We start from the raw sequence: 23,654 nt of genomic DNA, 5'->3' as shown, positions 1-23,654 counted from the left end.
TATGTATATAAATTTATATAATTATTTATAAAAAGTACATTTATCTAATTATGTATGGAAATATTTCATATATAATTTATAATTTTGCGATTATATGTATATTTTATATATTTTTATATAATTTTATATTGTTATATATAAAAATTTTTTATCGGGTTCTCTTTACGACAATCTGCTCAAGTAATTAAAGTAATTGAAGCACTTAAAGAGCGCAAGCCAGAACGAGTTATTTTATGACCGATTACAATTCGGTCTGTCTGTGCCTTCTCTCATCGAGATGCGTTTTAACATTAATTTCACTGCTGACGGTCACAATTCCACGGAAATTCTTGAGCCATTTTGCTCCGCTTCTTTGCTCGCGAGATGAACCATTCCATGATGTTACATTAATAAGAAAAAAAAAGAATTTCATTTGATAATTAGAATTTCTAGATATCTACTTACATCTTTCATAAATGTGACGTATTTAGTAAACATATGCATATATTAATCGAAGAATATAAATATATGTATATTAATATAAAATATTAACAAAATTTAATAAGTAATATAATGCAATATAACGGAAAAATTCTTATATTAAATATGTTTCAAAGCTCAACAAGGGTAACAATTACAAACGATTCTAAAAGAACTGCGCAAGCGAATTTAAAATATGTTAAAGTAGAGTACTAGTCACTTTTTTTAACTTTTAAATTTGTGGAGCTGATATAACTACAAACAATAGATGCTATCATTTTCTGTATTAAAAAATTAAAAATTTTTAAAAACGACGTATTCGTTCAGCTTTAAGATTGATATCGATCTATTTCCGCTTTAAAGTCTTACCCAAACTCAGAGATGTCGTGTTTCGTGCTAATTTTCACGGAAATTCAGCTATGTAAACCTGGCATCTGTCTTTTAGAAAATTAATTTTTTAATACGGAAAATGACAGCCTTTCGTTTATATAATAGTTAATCAATTGTAAAAAAAAAATTATAAGTTACCAAAGATATCTCAATTCCGCGAAATCTTCTTTTAGAATCGTTTGTAGATGTTTCTAGTGATTTTCGTTTCGTTTGTACTTAAACAGTTTAAAAATTACAATAGTTTAAAAAAATTGACAAAAGTGATTTATGTCAATTTTAAAGATTTTTCAAATCTGCTTTTTCCAGCAATATCAATTTCGATTGCGATTGCTACAAACAATTACTTATATATAAAAGAAACGATAATTAAAATGAAAGAATCGCAATTGTTAATATCAAAAAGCAAAAAATATTTTTCTTATATTTTTTTCATCGATATTTAACATTATTAATATATATATATATATATATATATATATATATATGTATATATCATATAAAATGGTTATGTGCAGGTGCTAGAATGGTCCGGTGTATCTCTTATCGATCGGAGCTTCGAGGAGGTGCAGCAGATAATCGAGCGAACCGATGACGTAGCGGAATTGGTGGTGGAGCATGCAACCGATATGTAAGTCAATGTATATATAGTAATATACTATGAGACGATTGTGAACAGTCCTAACCGCAAATCGATTCTATATATTCGCCTTGTGTTTCCTCAACGACCAATTTCTACGGCACCCTCACAAAATAGTACCGGAGATTTGCTAGACGATCCGCAAGCTGGAAAAACACCTACAAATTTGGGCCTTCTGATGGGTAAGTAGCAACAAATTTTGTTAAAATGCATAATATATCATTTTTATGTTTAAATATCTAAAGTTTACTAATTCCCGCGAAAAAAAATTTTACATATAATTATATATAAATAATTGTAAGTATAATTATACATATCGTAAAATTATATGTAAAATATGTCTATTTTTATACATAATTATATAAATTTATATATAAATTATAAGAGTTTATATATAATCATGTCAAATTATATACAAAACAACATATACCATATATTTATATATATGAAAAAATATTTATTATATAAATTTATATAATTATATACAAAAAGCACTTTTATCTAATTATGGATGAACATATTTCATATAATTTTATATTGTTATATATAAAAAATTTTTTCCTGGGTTCCAATTTAGAAGCAATATAAATATTTCAGAGAAATCTCTCATTATATATATTATACATTAAAAATATTAACTGTATACACACAAGTCCATTTAATAATCTTCGATATATAAGAATATCGCGTTAAAAATGTCGACGTATAAAAATTTTATAATTGTAAATCGACTATCGAGAGAAATGTCGTTTATCGATTTCGATGCCCTAAATATAAATTCTATGAAAATAATTTGACATCCAATACTATAATATACGAGTAAAATGTACAAGTAAAATCCATCGCCGATTATTTGTAGCATAACGATCGTTGTAATAAAACATAACACCCTAAGTACATTTAGTTGATTCGATGAGGGTGGCGAGGATTGGCTCGAAACTGGGTCGCCATAAAGAAAAGAAAAGCCTAAAAGGTAACACATACCTCCGAGTAGTATGCGTAGTGGTTTTTTACATAACGAATAAAAGTCCCAAGTGATATTCCAGAAGGTTGCGAGGACGAGAATGACCTCTGACCGCTGACACAGTTCCATTTTGACCTCGAGAATATTCGCAAGACGAAGAACGAATATTTTTGTATCCGGAATATTTGCTAAACCACTTTATATTCTCATCGCGGTCGCGATTCTTCGTATAGATATAGAAAATATACGATTTCGTGAAAATAGTTTATCATTAAAAATTAAAACCGATTGTAAAAAATTTAAAGAATATATAAAAGTCTTTTTAATGATTTTTAACAGTTATTTGACAATGAGAAATGTGTAGTATTTATATATGTCGTTTTTAATCAATTATCCCTAAATTCTATTTTAATATTAATATGCCTAAATTTGATTTACAAACATTCAACGTAAATATTTTATATTAAAATTTTATAATAATAATGAATTTAGATATTATCATTGATTCATATATCCAAACACTTTTATTCTATATAAGCTCTAGAGAATAATTATTTATTCAATTATATTACATGTAATTTCCATTAGATATTAATTGTGCTGACACGAAACAATTAAGAAAATGTCTCTCAACAATGATTATCACATTATCATTATACTGCCACCGAGGAAAACGATTATAGGAGTGTCATAACTATTTCGTTATATACTGATACCATGCATGTTGAAATATTTTTGCAGAAACCGAAACGGACAAAACGCCTTCGTCGCCGACGCGCAGGAAACTGCCAAAGACGCCGGTATAACAAGTTGATAAATTGACACCTACATACACATTGACCGTCTCTCTCTTTCTCTCTTTCTTTCATTACCCTACACGATGTACACGATGCATACGCAGACTCGGGGATAAGCACGCTTAAAAGCCGAGAATAAGAGCGTAAGGAAAACAAAAAAGAAAGAGAACAGCGCAAGGGAGCATAATATAGAGCGCTTAAGAACGAAAAGAAAAACGGCGTCCTCCCTCGCGCATCCTCTCTTCGTTTTTGTATATACATATAATATTAATATATACGTGTTATTCGTGTTAGCCGTACACGAACACGAACTGATTGTGCACGCGTGTAAACGACGGATGTATAAGGCCAGACGTGACGGGTGACGTGTGTGGACGAGTGCGTGTGACCGCGGCTTTTAGCGTCAACGTGCAAATCAGTTAAAGTGAACGAGCCACGTGAATGTGCCGAAGCGTGTCGAAAGTGTCACGAACGATTTAGAAAAAAGCCCCCGATAATCGCAATCGAAATGCGCGGATCAATCAATTTTGACGCCTAAAATACAGCATAATTGATTTACATCTTCGACATGTCTAATCGTTCATTTCCGTGGATTCGCCGCATTTTCTTCTTTTACGACAGAAAATTATATACCTACACAAATTTATCCGTCCAAATCTCTACTTTTTTACATATTATTTTGTAAAAGATTATTAAGCAAATTGCCAACTTATGATCGCGAATTAAGATTTTAATATCTGTAAACAGCTCTGTTATAACGAACTAAATTATAATATTGAAATTAATATTTAAATAATCATGCTAAATATTTCTGTAGTGAAAATGTGACATAATTTTTCATATTATTATTTTTTACATCTACTGCTGCTTTTTATTTCGTTTAATCTCCGATTATTCAGTTCCTCGACTTAATGATATATATACTTTTCAAATTGCATCTTTCTCACGGATCGACCATCTTATCTGAGCGCTTACTCGGTGAAGCTTAAGAAAAGCTGACAAAAGTACTTAAATATTCTGACCGAGTATTATTCGTAAAAAATAAGATCACTCAAATCACACCGATTTTACCTCAGTATAAGACACGATGCGACACAATTCAGCCGCGCATTTTCACTGATCGTGCGCGAAAACCGCTACATGTAAATACTGTACGTATTGATATAATTAGTTATAATATCCCTTTTTCGGCAAAACAAAACGAACATGTTCTTCGCGATGTCGTCAGATAAGTTTCGAATAAATTTTGAAGATCTCATATCTCGATAACGAAAGAAAAGTCTGTCCATAAGAGAACGAAGATAATCGAGGACGATGTAGGAAATTACTTTCAAGAGTATTTTTGAAAAATTAGATAATTTTAGAAGAAAAAGTTTGAAGATATTCAGTTAATTTTCAATATGTACTAATTAGTAGTTTTTGATCTGTAGCGATAACTTCGAACTCGTGTGATTTTAGAATTCGTGATAAAAAAAAAAGTGTAGCAAAAGCTAATGTAAATTTTTAAATATTGTGAAAAATGAAGATACGGATTGTTAATAGTGCATTTTATGCGATATTAATCGAAGAAAAGTGATAGCAAAAAAATATTTTAAAATTTTCGCGATCCATCGAAGTACGAGTCTTCTTATTATTTATTACGTTATATTGATTATTTTATTTTGAATATTTTGAGTTAGTTTTCAGCGAGCGAAGGGTAATATAATATTTTAGTGGCGAGCAGCAAATCATCCAAAAGATATTCCTGCTATCGCACATTTTCAAAATTCGATATTCAACAGAAATTTTATGATCAGTATAAATCTTTTCTTTTTTACGAAAATTGCAAAGTTTGACGAGAATATATGGTTATCGTCATATATCGTTGATCGCTTACATGGATTACAGAAAATTTATTGCTAATTGCTTTTATTTTGCCTCGTTCCATTTTCATTCGATATTGCTGTGATTTAAAAATCACAAATGCTCTGATCCGATAAGTATCTTATCGACGCGAGAGTTTTAACGCAGGTAAGCGAAATTAGTAACAGAATTCTTATTGTTGTAAAATTTTCTGGAGTCACTTATCAGATGAAATTTAAAGGCAAGACTGTATTGTAGTAAAAGGAAAAAGCAAAAATTGACAGATTTAACCAGTGCCGTGAATATCTGGTAACACTATTTTAATGTTAATATGATATGTACGCTATGCTTTTTTTCAGTTGGCAATAACGATCTTTATCTCATTGAATAATATGCAGAAATTTTAAGAAATATGCTATACGAATGTCGCAATTATTATGTAAGACTGTTTTAAAGTTACTCAACATTCGTGACATACCTTACGAAATTTTTATAAAACAATCAACGAATGAGCTGAAGTCAATCGTTCACGTTATGTATAATCACAGTTGATATTTGTATAAAAATAAAGAATTTTTATAAAAATACGAATCTTGAATAGCTACTTAAACAGATGCTTAATTAATTTAATACAAATATACAAAAATATGAAAATAAAAATAAAATATGAAATAATGCTAATTTCATATTGACACGTTTATATATGTATTTGCGTGTTTATAGTTTTATGTAAAATCATGTATCAATATCTTTGACTGATTAAAGTATATAAAATTTCAAATTCACGGCACTGGTTCATACCAGCTGATATCGAACGTAGGATTTGACGACGCGACTCGAGAGAACAATTTAAATTGAATAAGAAATTACATATATGACCCCTTTATAGGCCATATAGCAGCACTCGTACAATCATTAGCAGAAATGCGCGTTACGGTGTACGCCAATTCGTTTTCTTCGGCGCAATCGCGGGGGTGTTCCTTATTTTCATATATTTCAGGGTTGCAAAAAATAGTAGCAAAAATGTGAAAATTGAGAGAGATCAATTCTTACTTGGTTATTCAATGAAAAATTCCATATTAAAAAAATGTATTTTGTAATGCGATTATAATATATAGAAATGATAAAAATTAAAACAATTTCAAATTGCATAATTATAGCAATTTCTTGTCGTTTAAAAGAGATATTTGCATAAATGTGGAATCTTATATACATTCTTACTATTATGGATAACTAGCATCATTGTAAATATTAATAAGAACATTTATCTTATTATCTATCTATATATAAAAGCTCGCTCGTTACATCTCAAATTACAGGGCATTGAAGTTTTTCATCGAAACGCCAATTAATTAACGGAATGCATATTTCAATACGGATCATTGGAGATTTGAAATTCGTCGTTCCGGAATATTCAAAATTGCCAGTTAAAAATTTTTTTAATACAAAAGTTTGTAATGCTACCGAGACCTGTCACGTGTTAAAATAATTTGATCTATTAGATCGAATTATCCCTCCTACGCCCCGTTCTCGCGCAGCCATTAATTTGATTGTTTGCCGATGCGTCGTCGGTTCATTTCGACGCACAACCCTATTCGATCGGTCCTCCCGATTAATTATCGCAAACGAACACGATACACAAATCGGCCGGGTGTGTAATTACATCGATTAAACGCGAGCTTACGAACACCTCCGTCCGTCGGTTTCGCAACGCGACACCGCAACCGATTTCTGTCTGAAGAAAGAGAAAAGCTTTCGTACAATCAATCGTAGAAAAGTCGTGTGAGCAGCGCCTCGCTCTCGTATCGCTTTTGAGGATTTTTACGAAAATCTGATCTCGCGAAAAAATATCAATCGCGAGATTATTTAGTGAGAATCTGGGAACAAGTGATTAACATAAATTTTAATCTACAAAGTTTTATTTTTCGGCAGATCTTATTTTAATATTATACAATCAAATGTTGGCATATTAATATATAGTTTAAAAATAATATACTGATGCACACACACAATATGTGTTATTGTAATATTCGAAAAAAATATTTTATTACAAATTAATATATATTCAATTTGTATTTAATTAATACTTTATCGTAAATTAAATTATTCGAAAAATAATTTTAAATTATATTATAAATTTCTTATAAAATAAAAACACAAAATATTTTTAATTAACATAAAACATTGACCATCCCTCTTTCTCTTTAATTATACATATGTATTATATTTAAATATAAAAAAAACTTTTGCAGAATCACTCTCGTTCCTAGATTATTTTCTTGTTTTTCTCGAAACAGCGAACGAGCGAAAGCGAAAATTCACACGGCTCCTAGATATTAACGCGAGCTTCAGAGATGTAGAAGCGATTGTAAAGCACGGAATACAGGAAAATACTGAATCTAGTATTTTAGCGCAGTTTTAGGTGTATATATTGGGTGTTTTGATAAAGTACTTAACAAATTAAAAATTTTTTTTTAATCGGTGTGCATTCGCGATGTAAAGTGAATGCTGTTCGGTCAAAACCTGACTATTACATAAATTAAAAAATATATAAATTAATAAATTAAAAAATATATATATTCACATTTTTTCTTTTGTCCCGTTCTTATACTGTATCACATAAACGCGAATGATTGAAAGATTCACATATTTGCCTTTTACTTAATCAAATAAATTTTCGGAGAATTTTGAAATTTGATTCGAAATTGAAAACTAGATTTGCTCAGGTTTTGACTCGACTGCGTCACTAACAATTGACGCGATTCCACCTGGATATATCGTACGACACGTATCAAGCCGATGATTTTGCGCGCGCGACCGGCAATGTAAATATACTACTTGATCTATAGACTAGAAAACTTTGTTATGGACCACTGTATCTCTCGCGAGGGATTTTTACAGTTGGACCAATAGGCGTCCATAGGGTTTAAAGCTCGTTCAAGCGCAAGGGGCATGTATCTGATACGAAGTATCATTTGTACCAAGAAAACAATCAACTCCATAAAAAAAAATTCTCGTCATTTTTACAAAGTAGTTAAATTTATAAAATAATTGATCCGTATATTAAATTGTGTGCAAACGAACAAAAAGTTTGAATTTATTTTTCGCGCACGTATATTATCCGCACATATTTATATTTTATAATTATTTACGTATTTATAATTTATAACTATAAATTTTATGTTATAACTATTATAAATATTTATAACTTCGATAAATTGTATAACTATATATAATACATCAAATATTTATAATATTTATAACAATATGTATATATTATGTAAGTATAGGTATTATAAAATATACATATATGTCACTTTGTTTTTTTTTAATCGTTCGATAATTTTTGGTAAATCTTTAGTTTCTTGAATATATCAAAATGTAAATTTTTTTTAGAATACGATTTTTTTCACACCTCAAATGCAACATACTGCAATGTGCAATATATATATACAATTGCATAATTTTATAAATTAACTCTTTGTATCAGATATATGTATTTTTCGCTGGAAAAAAGCGGAGTACTACCTATACAAAAAGTACACATTACCTACAAATTTCTACCTTTATGAATGTTAAAGAATCAAATAATATCCGTGTAGATTAATCGGGTATGTCTATAGGTGAAATTATGTGTTTTAAATACGAATATTAATTAAGGCTACCATGCTTAGAATTAGATGCTTCCGATGGTTAAAGAGCAACTTCCCAAATCTTTCGAATGTATTTTTTTTATCCCGATCTTGTGGAAAAAACGTTGTGCTACGTGTGCGTTGGTCGTTAAAACAATTTACCGAAATAGCCAAAAGTATCCTGCGAGTGTGCATGCAAAATACCGAAATTGATGAACTTTGTTGATTATATATTTATATGCTGGTCAAATTATATTACGCATATTTTATGAAAATAATAACATTAAAAGGTTTTCATTCTACAGCTTGAAAAATAATTATGGAACTCACATTTACAAAATTTAATTTTGTTTCTTTTGGCAATTTCTCCGACACAATTAAATTTTCTTTGTTACTTATCAGTTGTAGAAAAATATGAATTAAAATGAGGGGAACATTCTGTCCCCTCACATCGGAAGGGACACGCATAAAAATTCCAATAATAAATTCGGCAAACAAATAGCATATATTATGAACACTCACCGGTTATCGCAAACGAGCAATGCACTCCCTCCGTCGATTAATCCATTATCGGCGATCCCTCGATGCTCCTCGATATGTCACTCGTTGCACTCAATCACAAAACATGCGTATTTGTCAAAAAATTCGGACGACTAGCGGATTTGACGGGACATGATCGACATCAATCGCGCCGCGCACACACACAGTCGAGGGGAAAAATTCGCGTTCACACCTCACCTCGGTCAGAGTTTATAGGTTAAAACCATCGTCCGTACATTTATTCGGCACTCAATCGCGCTCGTGAATAACACTCGCGAAATACGCGTATGCACATACTTTTCCCGGGATCGACGTCGATCACGCGTGACGAAAAACGCACTTGGCAGTCGTCGAGCAGTCCGAATTGATGCACTGTAAAAAAATGTCCCGTAAAGTTTGACACTTCCCGGCTCGCATTGCGCGCGGCACTGTCTCTACCCGCGTGAAATTCCGCGAGAAACGGCGTGACGTATCCATCAATCCATCATGGCGGACGTGACCGGCATGAATATTGCGGCGGAGCAATCATGGCAAACGCGACCGTTTATGTGAATTTCGTGGACGAGATCCCGGTCCTTGTCGCGTGCCGCCTTCCTTCGACGCGATCCCTTCGATGCTTTTCGATGCCCGGATGCTGGCTGGAGCACTGCGGGATATTTCGTATCGGACAAGAGACCCCTCTTGCCATCCTTGTCCGACGAAGGCCGATTCGACGAAACGCGAAACGACACGGAAATAAATATTATACACGACGCGTGCTGATTGAACAAACCGATTTAATGCAAGGAGACGACGCCCGTTGTTAGATTCGAGACTCGCGTATGCCCGAAATTTGTTCAAGGACACGAAAAAAGACGCGCGACTTGCCGGGACGTCTACCCCCCATAGACGCGAGACGCCGAGTGACCGAGGCTTGCAAGAAGCGGTCACGTGACCGTCGAGTTTCGCGCGTAAAGCGCGGGAAAATGCAACACGTATAATTAATATATTAATGAGACTAAACTAATATTATTTGAAATAACTGGTTTATCACACAAAAATTCACTTTCGAGTCATACTTGTCTCTGGAAAAATTGACAACGCGAAAATCGTTGAAATAATAATATATGATATATTTATATTTATTACATGTTCAATTTCGCGCGCGTGTCATAGACATATAATAAAGTAGATAGCGACACGCTCTGAAATTAGAAAAATAAAAATGATATAATTGCGCCCTTTTTATTTTCAATGTAAACTACATACATATATGATCAAAATAGAATACGTGCAATCTGTGCTATATATCTTATGTCTATGGCTCGCAAACGCGCCAAGTTCTTTACAAACGTCAGACGGCTACATTTATTACTCGACACAATTTCTGGACAGGGAGAAAATTGGTAACGTAGTTTTATTATTTTTATCATCTCTCGTTTCTAGATATGATTTCAAGAATTGCTTATCACACGTTTAAATTCTTTTTTACAAGTTGACGTTTATTTATTATATATCAGCTGATTATTTCTGTAGTATAATTTGATATTCTCGAACTTGTCTCTTTCTTTCTCCCTCTCTCTCTCTCTCTCTTTTTCTCTGTCTCTCTCTTACTGATTTTATATACTCTCGTCATTATATGTATATTTATAAAGTAATTATGTAAGAGAGGAAAAGAAAAATGCATTTAAAATATAATAATTAAATAATATGTAAAACAATATACTTTTTTCATAATCGACAGAGTTCATTAATAAACGAAATGCGGTTTTATTAATTGAGGAACATATTAACGCGTTGTACACTGAGAAATCTCTTTCGCGACCCGTACGTTTCGTCGGTGGTCGAATTGATGAAAAATAAGACAAATACATAAATAATATCTCTAATATGAGTATATCTATTACTTGACAATTTATAGAGCTTGCACGTGTAATAATCGATATTTTACCTTAGATACTGCAGCGTCGATTCTAAACGCCTTTAGCAAGTAACGGACATGAATCAGAATTTTGCTAACATAGGGAAGGTGAAAACTGAATCTTATCGAATCAGAATGTAGAGATTTCTATAATCTATTGTTTGTTAAATAATGTAATTAGTCAGTATATATATACATATATATATATATAAATATCTATGTGGAAAACAATATATAGATAGTCGTATATAAATTTTATAACTATTAATATATTAATAATGTTTAATAATATCTTAGGGCTAACAATAAATACAGGGTTTATCGATTCTTCAACGCAAGCTCTACAATTACAGCAAACGTTTGTTAATTTTGTAAAATCGCATACCTTATAACACAGTTGAAAAATTTATATTTAATTTAGCATATATCACATGTCAATGGCCCATAAAAATTTTTGTGTTAATTTAACATAATATGGATATGTTAAATGGAGACACAAATACTGTGTTAATATTTTAACAAAATAAATGCAAAACTACAAGAAATTTAAAATAAATTTTGTGTAAAATTAACAATTATAAAATAAAAAAATAACCATTTTTTTCTGTAAATGATAACAGATAAATCTTGTCACTAAAATGAAATAGAATATATTTATTGTGTAAAATTAAAAATAGATGTAGATTGTTTTATTTATTTTAACATATTTCTTCAGTTGTCTTAATAATTTAACATTTAAATTCAATTAACACAGCAGCAATATTAAATTAACACATGAATGTGTTAAATATTTAACACAAAAATTTTAACGGGGATCGTTTTTAACAAGAAAACACAAATTTTCCAACTATGAACGGACCCAAAGTTCATAAATCTCATTGTCTTTAAAAATCCTTAAATAATTGACGTTTTTTTTTTTTTTTTTTTTTTTTTTTTGACAAAACGAGACAAAGTTCAAAATTCCTTACTCGCGCTTGAAAGTCCCTACAATTTTTTGAATCCCTCTTTGCGAGGTATTTCGAGATAAAATCGGAGATGATAGTGATATGCTGGATTCTCCAAAACGTGACGTACGTGGTGGCGAAAAAAAAAAACAGAAAAAGGCAGCACACGAGCGTGCCCGTCGCTTTCGTGAGAGAGAACGAATGTCACGCTTTTCACTTTTCGTTTTCTAAAGAGAGGCAAAATGCGATAAACGCGATAAACGCGAGTGCAACAAGAAAATTCGGAAAAAGACGCGTAGCATAAAAAAAAGAACGAAAGTGTCAGTTGGGGCGAGTTGTGTCGTTGCTGTTCTCCTTTCTCTGCTTCATTGCTGATCTCGCGCGGACCAAAATCGCCTGAAAGCGATCCGTTGCGAAGTACACGTGAGTCGAATTTCTTTTAAAAAATCCAGGACTTTGCTTTCGAAGGGAATGGAATAGTGTCGAGCGAATTTTATTTGTTATATCAATATCGTTTGCATATTGTATAATATCGAAAATATTAAAATGTTACGTATGATATTATTTTTACACAACTGGATATTGTGCAATCCACCTGTCAACATATTCAAAACATTTTAATATTTTCAAATTCGAAATGTTTTTCGAAATGGTAAAAAATTCGGACGTTATTAAATTTAGTTTGATAACTTATTTTTATTTCAAATTTCCTAGTTTAGCTTGACACTGTACAATTTTCCAATAACTACCTGATAAAAAATAACCACCTGAAATATTATTTGTATAAATATGAAAGCTACATTTTTATACAGAAAATATATAATATTTTAGAGAATATTATATATATGTTACTTGGCAAATTTTATTTTTATAAATAAAATGGGCAAACGCTCATTAATTTCCCTTCGCAAAACTGCCCCGACACTGTTCCAGCTTTCCTCTACGAGAGATTTAAATCCTGACTTCGCGATGTGAGAATTATTCTTCTCGCATTTTCGAAAGAGTGGCCTGAATAGAAAGGAGAAACGGCGGAAAAACTAAAAAAAAAAAAAAAAAAGAGATTCTCGCGGAAGAAACTCGACTGTATGCATACACGGAGGCTGTGGCACTCGATCTTTCTTTACGTAATTTTTACCCTGCCAGAGAAAGATCATATATATGTATAAATGTATATCCATCTGTCGCGTTCCGCTGTTTTATTCTCTCTTTTTCTCTTTATCACATATACAGCTCTTTTTTTTAATCTCGTTCAGCTATTTCAGATATTTCTTCTCTCTCTCTCTCTCTCTCTTGCTCATTTTCTCTCTCTCTTATTTCCTTTTTCTCCGTCTCTAATTTTTTTATTACTCTGTGTTCTGAACTCTGCTCTCTACTCTTACTTCTTAACTCTTCACACTCATTCCGATGTACGAGAGACTTACACGAGACTCCTCTCTGGATTTCTACATACTTTGTGTGCTCCGTCTCTTCACTCTCTACGTTACTCTAAGTAATTCCGTTACTTCCGCCCATACGTATGTACATACTCGATGTCATCTACGTTTCTTTATATTATACATATATATATACATATATATACATGCAACTGTGTGTCTCCCTGTATATACCCGCTGACATAAGCCGACCGCACCGTGTAATACAAAAAAAAAAAAACCAATACGATCAGAAATAAAAAGATAAAAGCAATAGATCCGCTGAGACGAAAGAGAAATGAAAAAGACGAAATGTAAGTTGTCCATGTTGAGCAAGTTTAGCATATTGGCCCTCCACGCTACTCTCTCCCAACTGGCACGAATTATAGTTGTACGTTAGCGTTTTTTTTTTCTTTCTTTCCTTGCGATTCGTTTCTCTCACCTCTTTCTTTTTCTCTTCCAATTTCCCCGTAAGTCTGTGGCTGCCTCGTTGTTTAGCTCAGTGATATTTCAATTTATAGATCGACGTCTGTACCAACTTCTCTCTGGCTCCCTCTCTCTTTCTCTCTCTCTCTCTCTGTATCTTTATACACACAAACATACGTAATTTTATATGGCTATTTTCGTTTCTTTTTTCCCATCTATCCGCTATTTTTCATTTTGATTGCGAGCGCAGACACACGAACACCAAACTCGTCCTGAGTGATGCACAAATGCCAAACGTCCGAACGCATCGTCCGCGACGTTGCTCGCGATTGCGATCGATCAGACCATGTACTGACGGGGAAGAAAGATGATTTTTCGGTCTCCTCTACGAGCTTTTCTCACGTCACGTGCTCACAATTGTACGTCAATGCCGCTGCAGTCCGCTGCATCGATATGCAACGCGATCGGCGAATGAATGCAAACGGACGTTCAATAACTCTGTTAGTTCTTATTGTCGCGGGGATTTTGGAATTGCGAGCATTTCCGTTTAATGGTCGAAAGATCACCGAGCCGAGCTCGTCAGATTATTTTTCACGGTAATCTTTAGCGTTCGGTTTGCTCGGATGGGAAGAAACGCGGGCGTTTGGTTGTTGTCACATTCTCGCTCTCCCTAGTATATATATGCGAGTGTAGATTTAATAGATCGTACTTGTATTCCCCGTACAATCGGATGAACGTTTCCGGAGAGAAACGCACAACACTAATTGCTATACTTGGGAAATGCGAGCTTTGGAAACAACCCAGACTGACATTGTACATCAACGCTTGTCGCAACGACATTTCTTCGGCTTCGACAGAACCTGTGCACGTATAATTATAGCGTAGATGGTAGCCAACGTAGGGAAGATGCTTGATAAAGATTAGAAACGGAATAATATATAGGTATACACTGAAAAAAATCCACGTACTTTTGTATGGAAATTACTGGTTCGAAACTGGAAAAGTTACTTGCTTATCACTGTAATTTTTTTTCCATTTGTTTTAAAGTGAAAATACATATTAAAAATACATGTAAAAATACATGTAAAATATAGGTGAAATTACTAGTTTTATGCAAAAATTATATGTAATTTTAAATTTACTATTTTTACTTATTTTATAAGTATTTATCTATTTTATTTATAACATTATTTTATAGCATTTATACATTACTAACATTTTTCTATGTATAATTACATGTTCAGTGAAATATTTTTAATCTTGAAAATATTTAAGAATAAATTTTATATAAAATTACATATAATCTGTAATCTTCCATATAAGTATCAATATTGCATAATTATGCTGGGTCGGAAAAAAACCTAGCTTAATCATGTAATTTTACATAAATATTTTTTTCAGTGTATGTTACATGCGAGAATTGATCTGAATATTTTTCATTATCCGTTTTTTAAAGGATGTATAATTTAAGAAACGCTGTATATAAATGATTGGTAATATTTATAATGTATAGCACAAAAATTTGAAATCTCTTAAGAGGAAAATTGTTAAGTATATTTGAATATATCTCAGGTAATTTTTTTTCATAAATTTTAAATTTTAATTCCAACGATGATTATTAAGTAGCAAAACTTGCTCGCGATGATTTTAATGTATGAAATTATTATATGAAGAGATAATGGAAATAGAGAAAACTCGATGGTTAGATTACTTTCGTCGTGATTTCTTTCCAGAATCTCATCTCGTCATCTTCATTAAAATTCATTTTTTACTTTCTACTTTAAATCGGGATAAAAAGATTCTTTCATCTTTGGTTTCTTCGTGATAACTTTTCTATTCTCATTACCGAGACCGCACCTGTTAGTAAAGATTGTCTGTAAAAATCTTCAGGTATAATTTTGAACTCTCCCTTGTCTTATAATTATTAATTATCTTTTTATATCGTATTTTTTATTTCCATTTATTATATGCTTGAAAAAGTATTTTACATTAGTTATACAAAATATTTTCAAAATATATTATATATTAAAATTTTATTTTAACAATAAAATTGATTTTTTATTATTAGTAAAGTATTTTACATTAGTTATACAAAATATTTTCAAAATATATTATATATTAAAATTTTATTTTAACAATAAAATTGATTTTTTATTGTTAGTTTTCTAATCTTGAATTTTATTCGCAAAATTAGAGTTTAATGTTTTGTGTAATATTGTTCAAAATTTAAGGCTTTACTTATAAGTTTATTAAATTTTAAACTTAATACAGATTATATATTTTAAATTAATGTTTTTTGTACGTATTATTTTATGCGGGATATTATATACTATATATTTTATATGACATGTGAAAATTTAATTCTGAGATTAGCATATTCGGAGAAGTTTCTTTATAGAATTATCACATGATATCAAATTTCAGTTTCAAAATTAGGATATGAAATACCCATATCACAAATTCATATCCCATTTCACACTTAACAGAAATAGTAGTAGTATAATATCAATTGGTTTCCGTTTTCATAAATGCAACAGCAGTACGATCAATTTACGTGGTATAAACAAGTTTTCATTTAGAAAACATGCTAGAGAATACGATAAAGTTATTTCGATCATTAAAGTATTAAAATCGTGCATAAATATTTTATGACAAATATATCATTGTTTTATACGTCATAATATGACTTATTGCAGCCGAAGAAGCGCGTTGCGATATATATGATGTTTCTTGCTTGCGCATAAAAAGAATTTCTTATTTAATAGTAAAATCAATATATATATATATATATATATACATATATAAAATATATATATATGTAAATACGTATCAAACTTACAGTCCGAGAAAACCGTACGTAAAAAGAAAAAGAATAATGGATTACTTATGTTTTCGCGATTATAAACGATTTGGGAAAATACGGAAAATTGAAATTGCAGAGAAGACGTGTGAAGGATGTCGTGGAAACAAGTTGGAAGAGAAGTACAAGGAGAGAAGAAGAAGACCGAGAGGAGATTATATAAATCGTCAATCGTACATAGCGAAAGAAAAATTTGAAATGAATGAGAATTAACAAAGGCCTGTTCAAACGAACGTTTTTCTTGACTGTACCGCACGTCTAGGGTTGTAGTCCCTTCTCTATTATTAAGTACTTCTATAATAAATAAAATAAATATAGAGAAAGGTTTAATTATAGATATTAAATATAGTGTTCAACAGTAAATATATTAAAATTATTTTAAGAAATGACTGCAAAAATATCGAAGTAAGATCAATTTTATAATCAATATATGCTGTCTCTCTAGTAAAAAAACAAAATTTAAAATAGACTTACAGAAATATAAACATTCAAAAATTTATAAATGCAAAAATTGGAAATTTTTTCAGAAAGTTTGAAATACTAAGATAAATTGTAGTTATGGATTTCTAAATTTCTAGATACTTTATTATTTGTTGGAACGGATTATCAATCTGTGAATAGCTTAAAAGGATAAAATTAATTTAATTTAATAAATTAATTTAATTTTATAATATTATACTTTTTCTAGGACTACATCCCTATACACACACATATATACACATCCATGATTGCTATGTTGTATGATCTGTAACACGGAATGGATCTTGACACTAAATAAAACTAAACCTCGAGGACTGCTCTTAGTTTTCCCATTTTCATCTTCGTTTTATCTCTTAAACAAAACTCCACCGCGAAACCGCTTCTGCATGTAAAATTAACTCTGCTTCCAGCTCCTTATGACAGCCGCGAATGGTCACGAAAGTTCTATTTTTAAAAAAACCTTCAAAATGTTTTAGCTTAAGATTCGGGTACTTTAAACTTTAAATTAAGCACTTTTCTCGATATTATTTTCATAAATTGTGTGTGTTGATTTAATGAATATAATTTAATATTGTTTCCAATCTATGTCAAAATTATTGATTCCTAAAATCGTCATTATTTCTCTTCGAATTTTAATATTTACTATGTGTTCAAAATCTTGTAACTTTGTAATATTAACTCATTATTTTGATAATTGTAAATTTTATCTAAATTATAAATAAAAAACAAGGAACATTTGTCATCATTCGCAGGTTCAGAAATCTTGAACCCTTTAGATTTTGACATATCGGAGATGTTAATATCGGTTTCCTATATTTTAGGAACAAATAGCAAAAGAGAGACAGGTGACTGGTCGCATACAAATCCAGGTTTCGTACGAGGCAGAACGAAAAGAATTGGTTGTTTCGGTTTTTATGGCCGACGACTTATGTGCTCGGGAAGATGCTGGATTCGGCATCTTGCCGGAAGCTTTCGCCAAGCTCATCCTTGCCCCACCATGGTAAGATCTCTTCGGTGATCTCGTAAATTTTCGGATTGGACATGTCCAACACACATTGGACTTGTACGAAATCCCTTTCTATAATCGCGTAAAATTCGTATTATATACCAAAACAAAATAAGGATCATATATATATACCATATATAAATTTGTGATATACAAGCATATATAGATTATATTTTATAATATAAAATTATATTATATTATATAATATAAAATTATATTATATAAAATTGAAATACAACGTTTTGAATATTTAAGAGTAGTTTTACGTAAATGATTAACTTACTTTTTTCTCATAATTACCTTTTATTATAATTATATCTTATAATTAATTGCCTTTAGAATTTTATACACCAAGAGACTTAACTTCTTCCTCGTAATTTATTATTATTATTATTTTATGCTTCTCGACAATTTAAATTGAGAGATTAATTAATTACTTGTGACCTTCATACAGCGGCGATGCAGCTCCGCTAAAGACTATCGTGGCTGAGCCGACCCAGAAACCTATCTGGAACGCTACATTGTTCTTTACCGGAGTTGATGGCGAGAGCCTGATGGAACGTGCGATCGAGGTGACTCTCTGGGATTACTGTCCTGATGGTGATAATGTGTTTCTCGGTGAATGCACTGTCGATGTTCAGCGAGCGCTTGAAAATGATCGAGCGGTTTGGTAAGTGCATCTCTCAAAGAACGAACATTGGAGAACTCTTTATATCGAAAGACATAATATTTTTACAGTGTAGCCTGTAACTGACTGATCCGTGAATTATCACAAATTATAATTATTATTATTATACAAGAGTTATTCTAAATTTTAAATAAAATTATTAAATTATTACTATAAATTGAATAGAATAATCTTAATTTGAATATAATTATTGTTTTTTATTAAGAATATTTTTTAATATTCTTTATGAATATATTATATTATTAATTTATTGCGTATAAAATCGAAATAATAAAAAATCATATTCGAAAGTGATGAATGCAACTGCTTATAAATCACACAAGCGCATTCGCGCAGATTGACGGCTATAAATGAATGAAAATGACAACGTAAATTTTCGAGTTTACATGTCAAAAAGTGTGATTCCTGGATATCTAGGTATCGATTGGAAGATCCACGCGGGCTTAGAACAGGCAAAACGCCGTACTGCTCGCCACGCGGTTCGTTATCGACGGACATCGCTCAACGATTGCTGAGGAAGGAGTTGCGGGATCGTAGCTACAGCGACGACACGCAGAGTGACAGTGGCAGCCCGGAGTTCTGCTTCCTGCATCCGGATCACGCCTGGCATGCCAATTCCAGACGCGGCTCAAGCCAGTCCGAACAGCTCGAGGTCGAGCCCTACGAGCTCAGCCGGGATTACAGCAGATCTCTGCCGGGTAGCCGCAGAAGCAGCTTCCAGAGTCAGGGCGGCACAGATAGCAAACGTGAGTATCGACACGAGAACCATTCGACACGCGAGCCATTTTTCCTCCCCCGGGGAATGCACTGACGTGTTAGTAAATACATCATTGTCGAAGAAATTCCATTGGTTTCCCGGTAAAGAGAGAGACTAATACGACACTTCATTACGAGAGCATTTAATAGTGTAGAAGTTATTAAAAAAAATGAAATAGGTATATTAATTAAATGAATATTAAATATTTGTTCATTCAACTATTTATCTATAAAAAAAATTTTGTAAAATTATATACACACACACACACACACATATATATATGTATGTATATATTGAAAATAAAAAATTAGATTTTAAAAAGACTTTTTTACCAAAACTTTTCATGTCATCCGCAAATACTCGACCCAATAAATTGTGTCCCTCTTTCTGCTGCAAGCTGCAGAAGGCTCTTATCTTCAAGCAAGCACACTCTTCTTCTGCTCCTTTTCAAAGATGATAACGACATAGTGGCTAGCCAGTGGCGATGCTATTGTTCGGTATCTTCGAGTGCTTGTTGGAAGTACTTGGTACGCTTAAGTAACAGCTTCCTCGATTATCGCTATTCGATTACGTCGCTTCAGCAAAAAGCTCATGTAAAATGTTGTGAACAGCAAAAATCGATGCACTACGAAGTATCATGAAAGTTAGTGTTAAAGTAGCTTTAAAGACAAATACAGATAAATATAATAATAATAATAATAACAATAATATTCATTTTCCCCTATATGAAAAGAAATTAAAGAATGAAGGGTGAGATAGCATCGATGTCAGTCTAATGTATTGTTCTAATCACCGTCTAATGAAATCTGATCAAATTTACTTTGCAGGTGGAAGCATGGGCGAAGCCGACCTACCTCCCATACATTACAATCGTGATCGTCGGCGTAGCTCGTTCACAAGACCGATGAGGGATCCTGAGGAGGTAATGGAGGGTCTGCGAACGCTGAAGGCGGCCAAGGGTGAGCTCAATAGGACCATGAGCCTTACCGGCGACAAGAGACGCGGCAGCCGTGAGTATAAACGTTTCCTTGCTTTCTCTTGGCCATCATTTCGCTCGTTCGTCTCGTCCGTCGTCCGTCGTCTGTTTGTCTGTCTTTGTACCTCTCCATTCGCTCGTCACCACCTCCACCATCATTTTTACTATTGCATTTTGTGACACTCTCTTTTTATCTCTCTCTTCTCTCTTGTTCTTCCTTTTGTCACCGTTATTGTTGTTTAACGTTTCTCGTCGGTCTGTCGCGCCATTATCACCATCTAATCCGATTAACAGCCGATATCTCTCATTTACATGAAAGTCTATCATATGCATATCGTGTGCATTTAAATGTATATAAGTGTGTGTGCGCGTGAGTGAACATACTGAGTATTCATGCATCGTCTCATACGTGACCGTCTAATCGCATTCGTTGCATTAAACGAATCATCTGTCTGCTTTTCCTTCTTTCTACATATTTTTAATTGATGTTTTTTCTTTTTATTCTTTATCTTTGATTTTTATAAAATAGTTTTGTATTAAAAACTCAGCAGTTTCTGCAACTTATAATCACCATCTCACGATTTTTTAAATATATTTTTTTTTCTTTCCTTCGCAATTAAAAAGGACAGATAGTAGAAAAATATAAATTTTTATAAAATTTTAAAATGGATGGAAATGAATATTTTTTACAAGTTTAAAAGATGTCATTTATATAAATATAATTAATTATGACTTGTGTAAATCTAAACTTTTTTAATTTTATTTTTTTAGATCTCTTATATATTACTATGTTATTTATTATATAATACAAGCAAAACAGGATATTTTTTCGTAATAATGGTTACGACGAATAATTTTGGTAAAGAGATGTCTAGGTAGAGATGATTCTAGGATTTTTTATTATGTATTATATGCACAACATAGTCGAAAATCATCCTACATTTCTTTTTCTTCAGTTCTATTTGATAATTATTCTTTCGATCGCATTTAATATAACCCGCATCTACACGTTTATGTCCACAAATCGTACCATTTTGTAAAGTTTTTCTATATTCTTGTTTTCGGCAATTATTATGCAAATTACTATCTGTCTCGCACTATCACGTCCTGTCGATCCTGCGCGGTTTGACCGAGCGAACGTTTCTAACACGCAGAGGAATTTCTCCTTCCTTTGCCAAAAGTCATATACGTTTATCAATTTATGTAACGTATCCGAGCGGGAACAGCCCGACCTAGAAAGGACCTCAACACGACTTCGGGAATTCGGGATCAGATTGATTTCAGACTTGTTATCTAACGTCGACCATGACGATGATCGCTTTCGAAAGCCTTCTGTTTTTGCGTCTTCAATTGCGTCGTCTTATCGTTCACATACGCTTAATGTTCGATTCTACTTCATTCCTGGATTCCGCTATAAATATCCAACAATATATTCCAGACTTACGTTGTAAAAATATCCAACACTTATCGACATATATGCGTTCACCGAATTGCGAGGAACTGATCGATGTTGACGTCGAAATCGAGCCAGAATCGAAGTAGAAGCGTTTCTATCACCATTAATGGATCCATCCGCAATTCAAGCAAAATGATCTCCATCGTGCTGATTTCTCACTCGTCAATCATCATTCTCGCTTTTATACATCACTCGAAGAGTCATCGTCCCGGTCGACGAGCTGACATCGTTTTAACTCGCCAAGTTCATATTCCACGTTTCCGTACTCCTGTCGCTCTCTCGCTTCGGCTTGTGTTTCACGGACGGAAGTTCTATGTTCTCTCTCCATCCCAGCCAAGCAAAAGTTAATGCGATTTGTGCTCTCCGCTCCTTTGTACTACAATTATTGTTGCGCGCCGCTGTTGTGCCTGTTGCTGACTGCTCGTATCGTCTTACAGCCTGACAGAGTAACGACTCCGAAAATACCGGAAATACCTTCTCTCGCAATGCTTCGCGCTTTCACGAGAAGCGGAAGAAAGTGCATTATCTCTAGCACCATCAACGTAATCGGAACAGCAGAAGACATATAATACGCTATTGCGCTCCTGTGCTGTTGCACGCACGTTGTATGATTCTAACGTCGTGACCTTTATGTTTCTCTTTCTTTCTCTCTCTCCCTCTCTCTCTCTCTTTCTCTTTCTCTTTCTGTGTCTACTCTTAGTTCTTCAACCTCTCATCCACACCTTCGAGTGTTGTTTGCTTCATCGACACCAGCCGTGCCAAGCTGTCATAATAGCGATGCGCTGCTGATCGTTCTGTCAGCAAAATTATCGTTTCTTCATTCGTTCAGGCTTAATCAGGTTGCTTTAGCTGGTGGCTTCCGACTGAAACGGGGTGGATGCGTGAATGATTTTTTCGTGTGGGCATTTATGAAATAATGGGTCCAAAAATTAATACATATTTGAAATGTATGATAAAATCTACGTAATTAAAGTGACATGAAATGTTTGCGAGATAAAGTGTTCATTCCATTAGTTGAACGAATAAACATGAAATTGTCGACACTCCTTTCATTATTTAGCATGAGGAAGGATAGGCTGAAAATTACATGAGAAATGAGGTAGCTGACTTTTGGGAAATATATACAAAGGCATAACGAATTTAAAACGGTGGTTAAAGTGCTTTTCATAATTATTTCTGTCTACTCATGTTTTCTCTCTCACTCTCTTTCTCTCTTCTCCGCCTTTTGCTCAAACTATCTCGCGTGTGCGACATCCACCTCGTTGAGTCACTGCGTGCGAAGAGATTATCAAGCTCGTCTCGGCGCCACCAAAGAATCGCAATCATCCAATCAGTTTCTGTCGCCTCATATCCGCGACTTCCTGTTGACATGCTGTGTGCATCTTCGTTCGCATAAGTGCATTGCCTCGAGCTTGGCGTGCACTTTGAACTTGAACGCATCTCACTGTATTGTTGATTCTCTTGATATCCTTTCTCGGTCTCGGCACC

At 32.8% G+C, this 23,654-nt stretch overlaps 1 protein-coding gene and 1 long non-coding RNA gene across 6 annotated transcripts in view; one reads left to right on the top strand and one right to left on the bottom strand.

The window, feature by feature from the left end:
• Window positions 1-10,150, bottom strand: part of LOC114943806 (uncharacterized) — a 53,267-nt gene extending 43,117 nt beyond the window's left edge. Inside the window, exon 1 of the long non-coding RNA XR_003822082.2 lies at window positions 9,244-10,150. This is a non-coding gene — a long non-coding RNA (uncharacterized LOC114943806). The remainder of the gene's footprint in view (window positions 1-9,243) is intronic.
• Fife (regulating synaptic membrane exocytosis protein fife) overlaps window positions 1-23,654 on the top strand; it is a 168,799-nt gene that overhangs the window by 129,653 nt on the left and 15,492 nt on the right. For all 5 annotated transcript variants that reach the window (XR_014924574.1, XM_085482080.1, XM_029319530.2 and 2 more), the window contains exons 13-19: window positions 1,365-1,477; window positions 1,604-1,668; window positions 3,192-3,250; window positions 18,105-18,283; window positions 18,744-18,959; window positions 19,395-19,723; window positions 20,562-20,744. Coding sequence is in view for 4 of the 5 variants with exons in the window: in XM_085482080.1 (XP_085338206.1) it covers window positions 1,365-1,477; window positions 1,604-1,668; window positions 3,192-3,250; window positions 18,105-18,283; window positions 18,744-18,959; window positions 19,395-19,723; window positions 20,562-20,744 (1,144 nt within the window). In the remaining variant the exon portion in view is untranslated. The remainder of the gene's footprint in view (window positions 1-1,364; window positions 1,478-1,603; window positions 1,669-3,191; window positions 3,251-18,104; window positions 18,284-18,743; window positions 18,960-19,394; window positions 19,724-20,561; window positions 20,745-23,654) is intronic.

This window comes from Nylanderia fulva, unplaced genomic scaffold (genome assembly GCF_048542155.1).
Source record: "Nylanderia fulva isolate GAGA-0341 unplaced genomic scaffold, ASM4854215v1 Scaffold10, whole genome shotgun sequence".
Taxonomy (NCBI): domain Eukaryota; kingdom Metazoa; phylum Arthropoda; class Insecta; order Hymenoptera; family Formicidae; genus Nylanderia; species Nylanderia fulva.
This window is presented reverse-complemented; position numbering and strand designations above follow the sequence as displayed.